General features: G+C 40.5%; 2 protein-coding genes across 3 annotated transcripts in view; one reads left to right on the top strand and one right to left on the bottom strand.

The window, feature by feature from the left end:
• Positions 1 to 19,549, bottom strand: part of ctnnd2a (catenin (cadherin-associated protein), delta 2a) — a 518,337-nt gene that overhangs the window by 177,106 nt on the left and 321,682 nt on the right. The window lies entirely within an intron of this gene.
• Positions 17,244 to 18,649, top strand: LOC117829169 (vicilin-like seed storage protein At2g18540). The gene is made up of 2 exons (XM_034706752.1): positions 17,244 to 18,030; positions 18,321 to 18,649. The coding sequence occupies exons 1-2, from the start codon at positions 17,376 to 17,378 to the stop codon at positions 18,578 to 18,580; spliced, it is 915 nt and encodes a 304-aa protein (XP_034562643.1). The 5' UTR covers positions 17,244 to 17,375; the 3' UTR covers positions 18,581 to 18,649.

The following is a 19,549-nucleotide window of genomic DNA, read 5'->3' as shown; positions in this document are numbered from 1 at the left end:
TGTTGTATATGTTTACACAGTTAAATAAATGTTGTATATATTTACACAGTTAAATAAATGTTGTATATGTTCACACAGTTAAATAAATGTTGTATATATTTACACAGTTAAATAAATGTTGTATATGTTTACACTGTTAAATAAATGTTGTATATATTTACACAGTTAAATAAATGTTGTATATGTTTACACAGTTAAATAAATGTGTATATGTTTACACAGTTAAATAAATGTTGTATATATTTACAGTTAAATAAATGTTGTATATGTTTACACAGTTAAATAAATGTTGTATATGTTCACACAGTTAAATAAATGTTGTATATGTATACACAGTTAAATAAATGTTGTATATGTTCACACAGTTAAATAAATGTTGTATATATTTACACAGTTAAATAAATGTTGTATTTGTCTACACAGTTAAATAAATGTTGTATATGTTGACACAGTTAAATAAATGTTGTATATGTTTACACAGTTAAATAAATGTTGTATATATTTACAGTTAAATAAATGTTGTATATGTTTACACAGTTAAATAAATGTTGTATATGTTCACACAGTTAAATAAATGTTGTATATGTTTACACAGTTAAATAAATGTTGTATATATTTACACAGTTAAATAAATGTTGTATATGTTCACACAGTTAAATAAATGTTGTATATATTTACACATTTAAATAAATGTATATGTTCACACAGTTAAATAAATGTTGTATATGTTTACACAGTTAAATAAATGTTGTATATGTTTACACAGTTAAATAAATGTTGTATATATTTACACAGTTAAATACATGTTGTATATGTTCACACAGTTAAATAAATGTTGTATATATTTACACAGTTAAATAAATGTTGTATATGTTTACACTGTTAAATAAATGTTGTATATATTTACACAGTTAAATAAATGTTGTATATGTTTACACAGTTAAATAAATGTGTATATGTTTACACAGTTAAATAAATGTTGTATATATTTACAGTTAAATAAATGTTGTATATGTTTACACAGTTAAATAAATGTTGTATATGTTCACACAGTTAAATAAATGTTGTATATGTTTACACAGTTAAATAAATGTTGTATATGTTCACACAGTTAAATAAATGTTGTATATATTTACACAGTTAAATAAATGTTGTATTTGTCTACACAGTTAAATAAATGTTGTATATGTTGACACAGTTAAATAAATGTTGTATATGTTTACACAGTTAAATAAATGTTGTATATATTTACAGTTAAATAATGTTGTATATGTTTACACAGTTAAATAAATGTTGTATATGTTCACACAGTTAAATAAATGTTGTATATGTTTACACAGTTAAATAAATGTTGTATATATTTACACAGTTAAATAAATGTTGTATATGTTCACACAGTTAAATAAATGTTGTATATATTTACACATTTAAATAAATGTATATGTTCACACAGTTAAATAAATGTTCTATATGTTCACACAGTTAAATAAATGTTGTATATATTTACACAGTTAAATAAATGTTGTATATGTTTACACAGTTAAATAAATGTTGTATATATTTACACAGTTAAATAAATGTTGTATATGTTTACACAGTTAAATAAATGTTGAAAATGAATATCTCTCATATCTCTTTCATTTTATTTATAGCAATGCTAACTAATTATTTTAAGTAGTGTAAAAAAGGAAAGGAAGAATTATTTGAAATTAATGTATTTGATTACAGGGAATAATTCAAATCATTTTTTTTATAATTTTCAATGGAATGGTACTTAATATAATTAAATCGACTGTGGTTAATGGGCTGACATTTTTAACTTTGGATACACTTAATTTTTTGGCTTTTCCTAGTAGCATCTACTCATTTATTTAGCATTGAATGAACTAAGTATAATTGAGTTTTACCAACTTAAAATACAAAGAAGTCCACAAAACTACCAAAAAATTGATTGGAAAATGTTGCCTTCATTTTTTTGAGTTGAATCTAAGCAACAGTTTTTACAGTAACCATCTGATGGACAATGCTCACAATCACACCACTTGAACTTGAATCCCTGAGCACTGAAACACAGCAGAGTAAACGTTCATAGCTGGATTCATCTGGATTTCAAAACACAATAATCTAAACGTGTACGCAGTATCAACTCTTCTGTAGTTAAAGATGTCACACTGCAGCACATCTATCTGATCTTGTTCTATGAAAACTCAAGGGTACATGATTTAGGTCTCTGAGCCCAGATCCCATCCATCAGCACAGCCCACAATGCATCTGGAGTGACAGCTCCACACAGGAAGCCTGTCCCGCTGGCCTTAATCTGATTGGACAAGGCCTGTCATGATTCTTAACTGATTGGAGGGTCAGGAACGGACGGACTGGCAACGTGCATACTAGAGCAGATGCTAATTAGGACCTGAACATCAATCTTCATCACTATGCTGGGATGGAGGGGGGCTGAGAGAACAAAGAGAAAGAGTGAGGGGCAAGCAGTGAGCAGAGAGAAAAGCAGAGAGAGAGCGAGAGAGAGATAAATGGAAGAAGGAGACAATGGAATTTAGGTCAAGTACTGTCTTTAAGATCAAATTCCTCTTGTTGCTTCCAGAAAAGCTGTGCAGGGGTTTGACTCTGTTGGAGGATGCAATCTTCCAATACTGGCTATTAAATCATTAAAGGGCCCAAAATCCCCTTTTCTCTCCTACTCTCTCAGTGGCTGCTTCCTCTTAGGGTGCTTTCACACCTGGATCTTTTGGAGAGGTTGCTCTGAAACAGGGCTTGTCTCCCCCCTTGGCTTGGATCATTTGGACGTATGTGAACACAGGAATCACACTTTGAAGCGGGGCAACAGGCAAGCTGAGAATGCCTACCTAAGGTGGTGTCTGCTCGCTTCCAATCCAACCCTGGAGACAAATTCATCCCGAACAAACAGCTGCTTGACTCGTCCAGCATTTCACAAACATGTTCATTTGCCCACATGTTGACCTCGTTGCTGCTCCAAGTCAATCCACTTCAGCATCCAGTGCAAGTATTACGCATAACATTTGTTGACAGTCTACCTACGCAATAAGAAAGGACGCTGTGACATTATGACAGCCCTGCGGTCGAGTGTGCTTTACAATCTTACAATGTGAATACCAAACAGCTACTACAAATACTACTAGACCTATTCGTCGTACCCTAAAGGCTGATTTATACTTCTGCGTCTCCCTTACGCAGCAGGGGCTGACCCGGACATGAGCCCCACATACTTGTGCGTCGGTGTGTCTGTGTCGCGCAGCAATTCTCTGCAGAAACGCTTGAGGGCAGTGCGATCTCTCTGATTGCGGAGCGCCTGCTTCTGGTCCCGCTACGATCTCTGTTTACTTTTCCACAGAGTTTCAGAGCGTGTTATGTTAATCTACAGCTGATACATGTTGCTGTTTATCATACAGACATGATTACATGAAGAATAGAGAGGAGATGAAATACACGGCCGATGTGCGGCCGATGTCCGGGATCCCGGAAGTGCTGTAAATGCAGGAAAGACAAAGCCGCCGAGCGGACCAATCACAGAGCTTGCGGTCCGCGTCGGCTCTACGGGGAGTTACATTTTGGAGGAGGTGCACGTCAGCTACGTGCGTAGGCCTCGGCGTAGGTACGGGAGCTACGCGGACCCCCGGCGTAGGGTACGCCGTTGATTCAACGCAGAAGTGTAAATCAGCCTTAAGTCTCTAAAAGTAGTATGGGAGGTCGAGCCTTCAGTTATCAGGCCCCTCTCCTTTGGAATCATCTACCAGTCAGTGTCCAGGAGGAAGTCACCCTCTCTACTTTTAAGAGTAGGCTTCAAACTTTCCTTTTTGAAAAAGCTTATAGTTAGAGCTGGATCAGGCTTGGACCCACTCTTAGTTATGCTGCTATAGGCTTACACTGCCACACTGGGATCCTGTCTTTCCCTCTCTCTCCTCTCTCTGCCTGTCTCTTACTTTAACTCTCCCTGCCCCATTAAAGTTACTAACCATAAACCTTTCTGGAGTCCCTGAGCTCCCTTGTCTCGTAGGTTCCTCTGGATCTCTGCTGCTGTGGACGTGCCAGACTCCAGCTGCTACAACTGCTACTATCCGTCTCACCACTATCCTCTCTCTCTCTCTTCATCTCCCTCTATCCCTCTCTCCAACACAGTCTCAACAGATGTGGGTCTCACATGAGTCTGGTCCTGCTGGAGGTTTCTGCCTGTTAAAGGAAGTTTGTCCTTGCCACTGTAACTTAATAAAAATGCTGCAAAGTGCTCTGCTCATGGTGGATTAAGATGAGATCAGACTGAGTCCTGTCTGTAAGATGGGACTGGATCTGATCCTGTCTTGATGTTGGGCCTTTGTTAATAATAGAACATAGAGTACGGTCTAGACCTGCTCTGTTTGGAAAGAGTCTGAGGACAACATTTGTTGGGATTTGGTGCTATATACATAAAGATTGATTGATAAACATGGTGCCATATTTATCATCTGAATCCAAATAACGCAAAGAAGCTACAGGTGTTAAAGCATCCTTACTGATGGGTTTATGTGAGGGAAGTATAGCTGTAAGCAAAAGAGGCTCAAGACAGAACACCAACCCCTTTTACGTGTCACATAGATTTACATCGCTCCTGATAATTAGTTAATGAGACGTAAGTGGTTGAAATGAAAAAATATTTGAGTTTACAACATAGAGGAATTATTTGTGTCTTGAAATACATTTTCTGGTATGCTGTTCACACACTGGTTTCTTGATGCTTTACTTCACATGTGATTATGTGTAGGTGTACGGACCCTACTGCTCTCAGGCACATGAAGAGTGCATCAGTGAAGGTAAAGTCAATACAAAGAAGAGACTCCTGAAGCTCCTCCGATAAACTGCAGTCAAAATAAGATGCAGGTGAAGACACAGAAACATTGACTCAAAGTGCAGAGCTGGGTCTCTTTAATTAGAAGAGCAGCTTAATTAAGATGCTATCCAGGAAAACAGCCAACTCTGTGGATGTGCCCTACTGACAAATAAGAAACCTGAAGCTTCTCTTCAGCATGCACAGCCGGGGCAGAGTCATCCAAATAAAACCTGAAGCTTTGTGAGGATTGTATGTATCACACTTTACATTTTTCACATACAGTTGTGGAATATTTTTCACGTTGGGTCTTAATATTTATGCATAGTAGCTCTAATTTGCAAACAAAATGGGCAGGCCATCAAGGCGTTGGGAGCAGATGTGCATTCAGTAGGGGTGCAAGTGGATCACAAAACTCACAGATCATTTTTAGATCATTTATGGATTTGAGTCGTGGATTACAATTTCACAGCCTTGACCATAGAACTGTTCATGTTCATGGCACAAGGAATGGTTGTACATCCCCATTCATCAGGGGAGTTTCAGCTACTCTCTTCTAGTCTGAGGTTTAGAAACCCCAAAATCAGAACCAACTGTGCAAAATATATATGTATCCCCATGGCAATAACTTAATGAGATGCAATGCATTAGCTACAAGGAGTCAGGAGAAATACATGGACTCAGGTTGTCTACTGTAGGGTCTGTTCAGCACACCCAGTAGTCTTTTGACCAAGAGTGCACTGACAATTACTGTGAATATTTGTCATGTCTGTAGATGTGGTCTTATTACAGTAATAATAATGGTCAAATTCCACCGGATCCGTGTCCGGTCCAATCTCCGATCCGTCAATGTGTTAACTTCCACTGGATCCGCTCCGTTGCATTCCGGCTGAGTCTCTGATCTTGTTTTCGTACTATTTGCCAGACTAACACAGACATTATGTGTTCCTCAGCTGGTTCTTCGGCCGGTTTCTCAATAAAGCGGCAGAGCTGAGCGGGAACCCCCGTGAGTAATACACTCACTGTTGACAGGTACGTCATACAGTCCCACTTAGAACAATGCAACACAGGCCGTCAGATGAGCCCAAGCTGAGGATCAGTTTGCTGGACTGATCTGTACGGATCACAGACCAGCTGTGATCTATTGCACCACAAGTATTTACAAAAAAGTTGACTTTTACAGTGTACCATATCAACTCTTCTATCTGTGTTAGCTCTGACAACCTGTAGTAATGATGTGTTTTCTTCTCCAAGTGTTCACTTCTGCTAAAGAGATCAGGGTGTGATGCATTTTTGCAGCAGGAAGTCTCAGCCACAGTAAAGGGGATCAATGAGAAGTGTGTGTGTGAGTGTGTGTGTGTTTGTGTGTGTGAGGGTCATGCTGGTAATAGCTGAACAGACAAATGGGTAGATAAGAGATTTGTGGATGGAGTCTGGAATGAATCCCATACAGAAATAAACAGTGGACCAAAATAAAATGAGTCAGCGGCGATGAAAACAGCTCATCCTCTGTCACCTTCCTCCTCCTCCTGACCCGCTGCTCCCCAGAAACCAACGGTGAATGGAAATGACTTGGAGGAGTGAGCGGGAGTCTTAGTTTTACATCACAGGGTTCATCATAAAGAGAAGGGTGGAAAAAGAATAAGAGTTTATAAAGAAGAGTAAAAGAGACATTTCAAAGAGGGGGAAATGATGTATGAGAACAGACAATGGTTTCTGCTTCACTCCAGAAGTCCCATGTGGCCTTTTCTTCTGCCTTTCTCTGCATGGACCACCACCACTCTCTTTCACACACTCTGCCTCCTTCTCTCTCTCCTGGATGAATCTGGAGTTTCTCCACCTTAAGCTCATGCAGCAACCTCACAGACGGAGAGAGAAAATCAATAGGCTTTCTCTACGGCAGCTTCCAGCAGGGAACAGGAGGCTCAGGAGGTTGAAGAAAAGCGAAGAAAGGACAGAGTGCGTGGAAGGAGAGCTGCTGAATGAGACTGACAGATGTGAATGGGATGAGGAGAGGCGATGGTGTGGATGATGAAATGGACAATTTGTCACTGGAAAGAGGACTGGAGTAATGATGAAACTACTATGTACTTACACAGATTATATATGGGTGACTTTTGATGTATATAAATAGAACATTTTAAACCTGAACAAGTTAAAATGACTCAAAATGTTTGTGGTAACTAATTAAATAACAGTTTTTAAGTAGCGGAAATACAATTTTTGAGTATAACTGAAATGATAAAATATGATTTCAGTTTACTCAATTGTTTTCTTTCTTTTTTTAATTTTCAAGTTTCCCCAACTCAAATGTATTAGTTACATGTTTTATATTTTTAATTCATACATACTAGACGAAACTGAGTCCATGTCATGGTTTGGTTAGTTTAGTTCTTGTGTTTCATGCCTTGGTTCCTCCCCATGTTTATTCTGTATTAGTTCTTCATTGTCTCTCTTGACTAGGGATGGGCACCCTTCACATTTGAACCAATACGGTACCGATACCCGGTACCTGGGAATCGGTACCGGTACTCAATGGTACCAATTTTCGGTACTTTTGTGTCTTTATGTGGTAATAAATGTTAATTTAAAAAAACAAAATCTCAAATTTGTTTAACATATTTATTTAATTTAACATGCAATGAACAGAAACAGGATTATATAGGTGATTAGATATATTAGCTGACACGTGCTCGTGGAGTCTAATTGCTCTTTTAGGAGTTTATCAATGAACACACGTGAACGCCTGCCGTCTCTTTATAATAACAGGACACACAACTTACTTGTTGGGCATTCATGCACACAGGAACGGTTAAAAACAGGGCAGGTAGTCGGAGCGAGAGAGTCCGTCTCAACCATAGACTGTATAAAATAAACTTAATCCTCCTGCAGCTCTGCCTCGTGGCGAGTGTGCGCGCCCGTCAGCTGCAGGCTCCATTTGGCCTTGCTCCCGCGCAGATGCAGGGTGCACAGAGCAGAGACGTCCACCTGATCAGTCTCAAACTTTATTACAGGGTGAAAGTATGGAAACTCGCCTCCTCTTCCACTCCCTCACAGTCACAAGGATGCGTTCAGGTACCGAAACATGGTACCATTTCATTTTACGTGAATCGGTACTCGGTAGTACCGACGGAAATCGGTCTGTAACTATAAAAGTACCGAATTCGGTACCCATTCCTACTCTTGAGTGTTTAGTGATCCATGTCTCTGCCCCATCCTGCCGTTCTGCCCGTACATTTCATGTTTGCTTGTGTTTTTAACTTTCACTATGAGAATGTTTTGGTGTTTTCGTACCGCTGACTGAGACATGAGTTGACGTAGTGTGAAACACAAACAATGTGCTGAGGACCGGTTTTGAATCAGTCACCATCATATGGTTGTGAATCAGCGGCTCTCATGCATGTGAGAGGGTGCGTCGTTTTGGGGGAGCTCCGAGGGGAGGGGGGGAGGGGTTAGGGGGAGTCCTGAGGAAATGCTACATTCAAATCCATGTTAGTTTTCCGTGGCTACCAACCCTAGCTTTAACTCAGTAAAATTGATCCACATATAATTAAAACAACATTAATCGTTTGGATAACTCAAAAATCAATAGTTAGTTCAACTACAGAGCTGGTTCTGAGTGCTGTACCCTTAATGGATATGAGTTAGAAGTACTGTTATGAGTTTACAGTGAACACATTGTAATATAAAGTTTTTCTTGCCCAAAAAGAAGCTGAGATGAAATTCCTCTTCGTGTTTGTTGAAGTGATGACTCAGTAAATTGTTCCAAAAGTCTCCTCAAGCTGATTGGTAAAATAATCAGGGCTCTTTATTGGTCATCAAAAACTAGTCCAAAATTATTTTAATGATTTTTTTCAGCTCTTGAACCACAGGACTCCTCACTTAACAGGATGATTTCTGAGCAGTAAAGAACACTTCATCTATAATTTATGTAGCAGCCTCGAGTTTGTAGGAGGGGGGATTATTGAAGAAAGTGTCAAATCGGAGCAGAAATCAAGGAGATATGATGCTTTTCATCTCTGAAGGTTCCTCTGGATTTATCTGTTCTTTAACTGCTCCACTGCTCAAATACTTCACCAATTAACAGCATTTTATGATCGCTGGCTTTCTCCGCTCTGCCCTTTTGATAATTTGCTCTGGGTAAGTGTGTCTCCTTGATAACTAAAATGTAGAAAATGTCATTTATGAGTGGGTGTGTGTACATTTGTGTGTGTGTGTGTGTGTGCGGCTGGCATGGGTGGGACTGATGAAGGAGAACATTAGTGTGCAGAGCCATGGAGCGATTTTCCAAGGTAAGGAAAACACAAACGCCGGCACTAGTCCTTGCAATTAGCTGAACACACAGAATCGGAGGCCTAATCGAATGGGGCATTAAGCTGACAGACAGGTGTTCATTTATAAACACAGCCAGAGAAGGCAGCGCACACATGCATACACACACACAGTGGACCCACTACACACTCACATTCAATAAAGCACACAGACACACATGTATACTCACAACTGCACACCTTTGCATTTTATGCACACACACACACACACACACACACACACACACACACTTTCCGACCTACTCACAGGCAAAAACACACACATTTTCACACAGCTATTATCCAACATTTGCTGATCTGTAATTTTCAACCTAGTGGCAATATTCCCCGTTACACTGTGCAATTACTGGATGTTTACACAACCAAACAACGTGCCAGTGAAACACACACTCAGTCAAATTGTCATTAGACGGGCCGATACAAGATGAGGTGACCTAGACTGTTAGAGTGTATCACACATCATGGTTCTCGAGTGAGATTGAGCTTTGTGTTAGGAATAGAGTACATTAAAGCATCTGGAAACGTAAATGGAATATTTAATACAATTCATGTAGGATATCAAAATGTAATGTGTAATCAAAATTCAACAAACATCTGAGTGAAAATAAACATAAACAACTCTGAAAAAACAGTGGCCTAACTCTTTGATTGACAGGTCAAGAGAGAGTTCACAGCCTGCATGTTTGAGCCGTCTGACTCTGAATCTAAAGACATCAAAACTCCAGAATCTGAAAATGATTCATTTACAATGGTCTCTGAGTGCTGAGTCACAAAATACTTCAGAATCAGGACTTCTATCATTTATTAGTTTTATCACTCCATGGTCTCCGGGGCATCAGGACCTTGGGACGCCCGGAGCAGAGGAGGCTGAAGTGTAGTATGTTCACGCAGAGGAGCTCGGCTCCGGGTGTCAGACGGAGCTGTTTGTCTAAACGCTGAGCTGTTTGGGGAAAGTTAGTGAACCAGTCCTGGGGAAAGTAAGTGAACCGGTCCTGAGGATAGTTAGTGAACTGGTCCTGGGGAAAGTTAGTGAACCGGTCATGGGGATAGTTAGTGAACCAGTCCTGGAGAAAGTAAGTGAACCAGTCCTGGGGGAAGTTAGTGAACCGGTCCTGGGGAAAGTAAGTGAACTGGTCCTGGGGAAAGTTAGTGAACTGGTCCTGGGGAAAATTACTGAACCGGTCCTGGGGAAAGTAAGTGAACCGGTCCTGAGGATAGTTAGTGAACCGGTCCTGGGGAAAGTTAGTGAACCTGTCCTGGGGAAAGTTAGTGAACTGGTCCTGGGGACAGTTAGTGGACCGGTCCTGGGGAAAGTCAGTGGACCGGACCTGAGGAAAGTTAGTGAACCGGTCCTGTAGAAAGTTATTGAACCGTTCCTGGGGAAAGTTAGTGAACTGGTCCTGGAGAAAGTTATTGAACGGGTCCTGGGGAAAGTTAGTGAACCGGTCCTGGGGTAAGTTAGTGAACCGGTCCTGGGGTTAGTTAGTGAACCGGTCCTGGGGAAAGTTAGTGAAACTGTCCTGGGGAAAGTTAGTGAAACGGTCCTGTAGAAAGTTAGTGAACCGGTCCTGAGGATAGTTAGTGAACCGGTCCTGGGGAAAGTTAGTGAACCAGTCCTGGGGAAAGTTAGTGAACCGGTCATGGGGAAAGTTAGTGAACCGGTCCTGGGGATAGTTAGTGAACCAGTCCTGGGGAAAGTAAGTGAACCAGTCCTGGGGAAAGTTAGTGAACCGGTCCTGGGGAGTTAGTGAACTGGTCCTGGGGAAACTATTGAACCAGTCCTGGGGACAGTTAGTGGACCGGTCCTGGGGAAAGTCAGTGGACCGGACCTGAGGAAAGTTAGTGAACCGGTCCTGTAGAAAGTTATTGAACCATTCCTGGGGAAAGTTATTGAACCTGTCCTGTAGAAAGTTATTGAACCATTCCTGGGGAAAGTTAGTGAACCTGTCCTGGGGAAAGTTATTGAACCGGTCCTGGGGAAAGTTAGTGGATCAGTCCTGGGGAAAGTTAGTGAACCGGTCCTGAAGAAAGTTAGTGAACCAGTCCTTGGGAAAGGTAGTGAATTGGTCTTGGTGAAGTTAGTGAACCGGTCCTGAGAGAAATGAGCCGAGTATATGCGGGACTGCTTTAGCCACTTGGCTGCGGCTCAACTGAACTGCGGCCCAAAGTTTCCCCAAATCACCCAGTTCGTAAAATAGAAGAATGACAACGAGCTGTCATCTTCAGCGGTGGATGTGCAGCCAGGGACACACGAGCACAGCGGTGCAAAGAGCAGAGAGACAGCTATACAGACAGATTACAGGCAGGACGTGATTAGCAAACATGCTAACAGCTAAGACAACACTGAGGGGAGCTGGCTGAGACGTCAGGAGACGGTCTGAGCAGGAGCGGAGTAGTTTTGTTGAACATGTGTGCACGTGACTCAGTGTTTCATTTCTGATTGGTTGGATATTTATTACGTAATAAATATCAGGTTAAACCAGCCCCCTTAAAACCCAGCGAAAAATGGGTTGAAGTTCTAATATTTTTACAGTGTTTTTAGTATTTACATATGGTCTGAAATATCATAGGTAGAACGTTTTTGTTGATCTGGGTTACCAGAGGCTTTCAATACAAATACATTAGATAAAAGCATGCAGACACAGAAGTCTAATGTGATTAGTCTTGAACTGCTTCTTAAAAACGTCCACAGTGACTTCTTCTTTCAAGCCGACCTGCAGGTAAAATCTATGTGTGAGGTCGGGGTGAGTGGATGTTAGAATAAAGCAGTGAATAGTAGAGAGGTGTGGTGACCTCTACGTAATGTGACCTGTGCAGACGCGGGAGAGAGACACGTCACAGGACCAATAAAAACAACCGAAGTTGAAGGGAAGTCATTTTCAAGACCAGAATAGTGAATATTTCTGCACAGCTGTCAGTTTATATGAAGCATTGAAACAAAAGCAATAACTGTCATGTCTCCAGCATCAAGATGTAAACATTGCGGCTCTCACAGCATGTTTCTGCCTCTCGGTCCACCACCCAGCTCTTCTGACAGAGGAGATGTCAGGCTGCTTGGAACATGTGTGAACATTTCAGGAGTGCATACGAGTGATTGTTCACAGAAAGCAGAATGTGATTTCTGCGCTGACAACACAAAACAAGCATCGCACAGGACACGATGTGCAGAGAGATAAGAGATACCGCTCTCTCCAAGAGGGGTGCCAGGAAGACACAAATCATAAGATCTGCACAAGTTTATAAATCCTGACAGACATGTTGTTTTTTCCTCCCTTATACCCTAAAAAGTCAGTAAAGCATCAGGAAGGCTGATTAAGGATTCTGAGTGAGTAGTTATTTTCTGCATGATGATTTAAAGCCGAGTGATACCGGCCCTCTTAAGTGTGGGGTGGGTTTTTGAACAGATTGAGTTGACATCAGTGAACCACCATCAGCAACTTCAGTTCAGCAGTGATACAACACAAGTGAACAAATTGACAAATCAAATACACATCCACTGCACTCAGCCAATCACAGCGCGGGCAGAATATTAAGCCGGGTGGATGGTGGAGAGCTCGCTGAAAAATTACAGCTCCATTGTCTCCTGATTTGCAGGCTGAGATGCAATCATGTCATCTAGTCAGCGCTGGCCTCTGAATGACGAACAAGAAAGGTGAGCTATTTTTCACTGTGATGATGCTAATGAGGATGCTAGCCTAGGGATGTGTGTGTATGTGTGAGAGAGAGAGAATGTGTATGTGCACATCCGACAAATGCACCTTAATGCTCCATCCCGTATGAAGGTGATGCACAGTGTCAGTTTGTGTGTCTGGGTGAATCACGCAACCGCAAATTATCCTGAATTATTCTGCCATGTGAATATCACACTGATAAGGTCAAGCTAGATATTAGCACCGTTGCCTGCTCCGTGTGTGTGTGTGTGTGTTGTAGTGTGTGCAACGTGTGTGTTCTGCATCACTCCTCTGCTGGTTTCACATTACAAAGCCAGACATTTACAATAGAGGTCAAAGGCCTGCCCTGACATTAAACAAGAGGGATGGCTTCTCAGACGTGTGCAGACTTGGAAGCAAACACACACACACATACATGGAAACACTTTGTGGCTTCCTGTATGTCTCCCTTTCACAAGTACACATCTGCACACACACACACATACACACTGAGGGTAAATTCACTTTAACACTGAGGAAACACACTCACAAAACCTTTCTGTCACCCACCTTGTTTTTATTTCTGTCTCTGTCCTCTTTCTGTTATTTCAGTTTCATCTTTGAACCTGGCTCTCAGTTTTTAGCACTCTCTCTGATGTGTCAAAGAGGGCAACTGTAACAACCAAAGAGCAGCACCAAGGTGACAAACCGTGCAGCTGTAAATGACGGTAATGGAGGAAAAGAGCTGAAGACAGACAGATGGACCGAGGGAGACTGATGTTTCCAGTGTGCTGAGATTGTTGTGAGGGAACTATGTACACACACTTGGATGCAGCGACCACTCACTCAGATATTTTGTTTTCTAAGAAAACTTTCCCTTAATTTGAGACAAAAATGGATTTAATAAACTGAAAGCTTCTTCTGTTGGGTTTGACTTTGTAACCAGTTCATGTTGAAACACCTCTGCTGTCTACCTGCTTTGTTTCTAAATGTTTGATTCTATTAGTAGAGCCCTATGAAATCGGTTTTATTTTTTTCCAAATTGTGTTTTTTTTTCATTTTATTTTTTTTTAATTCTGTTTTTAACCCTTTACACTTATTTTACCACCATAAAGTGTGTGCTTTTTGTGTGAGTGACTAAAATATCCGTTAATGAAATGCAAAAATCCTTAAATTTATTAATGCAACACATCATTGCACAATTTTGCCCAGTATTTCAAGTCAAAACATAAAGTTGTAACAATGTTCCAATAAGTGCTATAAGTACAAAGTGCTTATAATTTTACATGGTTGATTATTCCAATAATCATCGAGTCAATGCCAATGATTATCAAATAGTATTTTGGCTTGAAATGCCCATCCCTACTGTCTACTTTCTTTTTTTACTCCGTTGCTTAGCGCCGCTCGAGTGGCTGCTTGTTGCAGCAGCTCTCTCTTCATTGTTCTTTTTTCATATCTGTATAGTTCTCTTTGTATTTGGAGCCTGTCATAACTTTTAATGACTCGTTTGTTGGTCATGGACACCAAACTGGCTACGTTTGCAGTGGTGTTTTTACTATTTTTGTTCCTGTGTGTGTCCTGAGATCCTGCATGTATCCATGGTAACACTGTTTACATACGAGATCAGCTGTTAGCAGCCCGTAGCATGTTGATGCTAAACGATGCTAGGTCTGATGTTGCCTGCGAGCTGAGGAGAAGGAGGCAGGACAACCTGCTGGTATTGAGGTGCAAGCTAAGAAAAGACGACACCATTATGGGGAATGTAAGATCTATCTACGATAAGGTGGACGAGCTAACCCAGCACCAGAGGGAATACTGGCAGAGTAGCATCATGCTAACAGAGCTAACACCGGACACGAATGCCACATTGGAAGAATTTCACCTGCTGTGGGCGGACAGGATACAGGAGAGCAAGACTGAACTAACTGGTGAAGAAGGCCAGCTCAGTCCTGGACCCTGTGGAGGTGGTGGCTGACAGGAGAATTACGGCCAAGCTGTCGTCTCTGATGAACATTTCTTTTTTATATATATTCTTGTTGACATTCTTGTACTGTACACTTTTTTTTTTGTTTTCTGCTGTAACTCCATGAATTTCCCTGTTGTGGGACGAATAAAGGAGTATCTTATCTTATCTTATCTTACCTGCTTTGTTTCTAAATGTTTGATTCTACATGGTCACGGAGATCACATTACAAAGTGTTTGTCTGAGATTGTGCGTGCATCATGCAATGAGTCAACCACAAATGGCTTAAATGCCTCCTTGTGATATCAAGAACTTTGTCGTGCACACATGTTCTCTTTAAAATCCCAATTTGAAACATACATCCCTTTTTACCCATGCACTCCTGAAAACTTCAAGACTTTCCACGTCGGCGGCATGTCAGAATCAGAATCAGAATCAGCTTTATTGGCCAGGTATGCTTGAACACACAAGGAATTTGACTTTGGTAAACTGTGCTCTCTTTGTACAAGGCATAAGAATAAGACCTACAAATAAAATAAAATAAAAATAATAACAACATCAGCTATAAATACAAAAGAACAACAAATAGGCATGACTAATATGTACAGGCTAAAATAATATGATAAAGATAATGTATGAACTCAAATGACTAAATCCCCTGAGCAGGTAAAACTCGGGACAGTTCAAGGGGGCAGGGTGATGACTTAGTTCACTTTGAGTTGGGTTTTTCTGCATTACACTCTTCACTGCTCCCCTCAGTTGTCAGTATTATATATTCAACTGCTGTGTTTGCATCGCGGAGATGTCCTTACATATGATGTAGTTATAGCTTGTAGAATGGAGATAATGTCTGGTGCTGTGAGGTGTATGCATAACAGTTAAGCTCCTGGAAATATCAGGGCCTAAAAGTTCTGAAGTTATCCAGAAAATGTCAGGAGCTCATGTGTGAAGGAGGCTGTTGATCTGAAATCATTCCTCAGCTGATCTCACTGATTTCACCAGGTTTTCTAACTCCTCACACTGATATGAAAAAAAGAGTCGAAAAAAGAACAACGAAGAGAGAGCTGCTGCAGCAAGCAGCCACTCGAGCGGCGCTAAGCAACGGAACAAGGATATTGGTGACAAAGGGCAGATATATAGTGCCGATTCAAATGGCAGATCTATTCATCTCAGTTCTCTGCTTTTCTGTGTTGACAATAAACATGTGTGTCTCCTACATCATCAGCGTCTTTATGAAATGTGCTGCTGATTAATATTGTCACAATATCAGACGTGGAGAAGGGAAACAGTAAGGGCAAAGCTGGGTAGAGTAATAATGTATTCAATGATCTTAATCCCAGCCACAGGTACACTGCACTTCTGTTGGAAACACTCTATAGAAACATTACATTGATATATTTTTTATTTTGTCATCTGAAGCAGTTTTTTTTATACAGAATATTTAATTCCTCTTATCCACTGGTGAGGTTTACAGTTGAATTGTAATATCGGTTGGTTATGAAGATTAACTCACCAAACTGCTGGTAAACATTTATAATCACTTGGATAATGATACTGTCAGTTTAAAAATGTTCATTTTATTTTGGTTTACAAAGTCAGAAAAGCTTGAACTTGCCAAAACATGATTCTATCCTCACATTAAGGAATAGAGATTGTTAAATCAATACCTGGATCTGATCGGTTCAGTATCGGTATCGGCAGATACCAAAGACCAGGTATCGATATCAGTATCGGGGCCTAAAAAGTGGGATTGGTGCATCCCTACTTAATATGTAGGCTACACAGTAGAAGTATCACATTACATACACAGTGTCAGTCTCCAACACACTGAGACAGAAACTGGTTCATCCTAAGGACAAAACATTGCATGATATTTTCTATATATTGATTATTTATACATAGATCAACTATATTGTATTGAATATTTCTATATGCAGTAAGTCAACTATATTATATTGATTATTTATATATAAATCAACTGTATTATATTGATTTTGTATACATAAATCAACTATATTATATTGATTATTTATGTATATTTATAGGTACATTGTATTGAATTGTTACAAAATGAAATGTCAGTGTAGTCTATGAAAAAATATGTATTGTTATAATTATTATGTTTGTTTTATAAACTGCTTTGGCTGAACTGAAAGGATCAGGTTGAGGTTTTAGAGGACTGCTTTTGGCCCACAGGCCTCATATTGAAGAGGTCTGTCATGGTGAGGCTTCACACTCTACAGAACTTAAATATGAACAAAGGTTCATGTTTATATTTTCAGCTGCTGCTGAGATATTTCAGTGGAGAGGAAAGTGATTCAACAATGTTGATAAAAACATGTGGAGCCAAAAGTTAAATGAAACATAGTGGAGGCCAATAGAACACTGGTCATAGTCATAGGTTCCAAGTTAACAATGGGTACTGTGATGGAAGAATGGAGTTCCATCACAAGTGAGACTACTTTACAGCCTGTGAGGATCATTTCACACAAACCTTTTGAAGAGATCGCATCTCAGTGAGACAGAGACAGAATATATCTAAACCGAACAACACGAGTACAGTTTACCAACTGATACCAGAACATCCAGCAACCATGTTTGCAAACCAGAACAGTTCCCTCATCTCTGAAATGGAGCTTGTTAAGAGCTTGATGAAATTGACTCCAGAGGAGAGGAAAAAGGAGGTCAGGAGAAGGATGTATGAGGAGCTGAAAGCTGTGGAGATGGAGCGCAGAGAGCGCGCCATGGAGAAGCTCAAGATGGAAAGAGAGGAAAGAGAACACCTGGAAGAAATGGTGAGGAGACAGAGAGAAAAGTCTCTGGAGGAGAGGAAGATACAGGAGGCCAGACAGAGAGAGGAGGAGGAGAGAAAGGCCCATGAACTCAAGGCCCTGCAGAAAGCAGAACTAGAGAAAGTGAAGCAAGAGAGGCTTCCCTGGAAAGAGATGATGCAGGTGGAGGAGGAGCCGGGCAGAAGGCCCAGGTACACAACCTGTGCTCTGAAAGAGGAGCAGCAGGAGAGGCAGGAGGAGGCCGAGCTTTACCGCCCGCAGAGGGTGAGGGACAGAGCCAGCCGTGATCGCCCAACCTCTGACCTGAAGGCTCCCAAACATCAGGAGAGAAAGAAAGCCCTGATTAATAACTGGGTGGGAGAGCAAAAATCAGAGAGCGAGGCAGTCAGAGAGATGCCCGTCCCAGTCAAATGCACATCCCCCTGCTTTTCTGCAAAAATGGCCCCTCAGTCTAAAGGTTTTTATCTTTTTAATCATCTTTTAAATACTGCAGCTGATGAGTCCTGAGGTTTACTAAGATCTACTGATTCTGAAATCATCTCTATATTATAGACCATAGAACATCTGAATGAGCTTATAAAGATGGTGTTATATCACTCTTTTTTCATGAGTTTCATTTTCTTTTATATAATTTAGATTTTTTAAACATGACTGTAACTTTTAACATTTTCCTCTACATTCGATTTTTAGATCCATGTTTATTTTTCCTGTGTGTAAAACTAAAATGTGATCTTCCTTTCACTTCAGAAAAAACAGACAAGCAAACACCAAAACCCAAGGAGCCCAAGCAGTGGCTGCCAGACAGACTGAAGGTCCAGTACTGGGTGGGCAGATACCAGGACCATAAGGAGAAGAAGGACGAGAAGAGGAAGCAGAAGGCTGAGGAGCAGTACGCTCGATGGGCCGCCATCAAGGCGAGCAGAGCCGGCCATGCTTCCCGGCAGAACAACTCTTATGCTGGAGGGTTTTCTGCAAACAGAAACAGCATCCTAAAATCCATATTTTAATGTTCTTTACTTTGTGTGTGTGTTGTCTTGTGATTGAGCACAATAAATCTGTGTTGTGGTGTAAACAAATAAGTGTGGTGATTAAGGTCTTACATAAAGAGATATTTTTGAGTTTTTCATGCAAGCTCTAAAGAGTCTACAGCAATGCTGGTTTCAGGGTTTGAGGCTAAATGTAGCCCAAGAAGAGTTTTCAGCTAAATGGTAACTTCAGTAAGCTAACAGCTTTACATTTAGCAGGTGTTAAAGTGTGTTCAAGGACTTTTTGATTTAAAGGCACTATGAGGAGTTTTTAATTAACTGGCTAAGAAACAGACTTAAACTGATGCTGATGCCTCTTTATGACCCTCAAAAGCAAAAAAGACCATCTACAACAACACTGATACCTTCTCTGTTGTTGTTTTAATGCCTGAAACTGCTCTGAGGGGGTAGGTGTCAGAACAGGTGATTGACATCTCGCTTTAGAAACACCTTTTTTTGGTTGTTTTCATTGCAAATAACCACATTGTGCGATAAATCTAAATGTTCGAAGACACTTACAGTGGGGCAAAAAAGTATTTAGTCAGCCACTGATTTTGCAAGTTCTCCCACTTAGAAAGATGAGAGAGGTCTGAAATTTTCATCAGAGGTACACTTCAACTATGAGAGACAAAATGAGAAAAAAAAATCCAGGAAATCACATTGTAGGATTTTTAAAGAATTTATTTGTAAATTCTGGTGGAAAATAAGTATTTGGTCACCCACAAACAAGCAAGATTTCTGGCTCTCACAGACCTGTAACTTCTTCTTTAAGAAGCTCTTCTGTCCTCCACTCGTTACTTGTATTAATGGCTCCTGTTTGAACTGGTTATCTGTATTAAAGACACCTGTCCACAGCCTCAAACAATCAGACTCCAAACTCAACCATGGCCAAGACCAAAGAGCTGTCAGAGGACACCAGGAAGAAAATTGTGGACCTGCACCAGGCTGGGA

Source organism: Notolabrus celidotus, chromosome 17, assembly GCF_009762535.1.
Source record: "Notolabrus celidotus isolate fNotCel1 chromosome 17, fNotCel1.pri, whole genome shotgun sequence".
NCBI lineage: Eukaryota > Metazoa > Chordata > Actinopteri > Labriformes > Labridae > Notolabrus > Notolabrus celidotus.
This window is presented reverse-complemented; position numbering and strand designations above follow the sequence as displayed.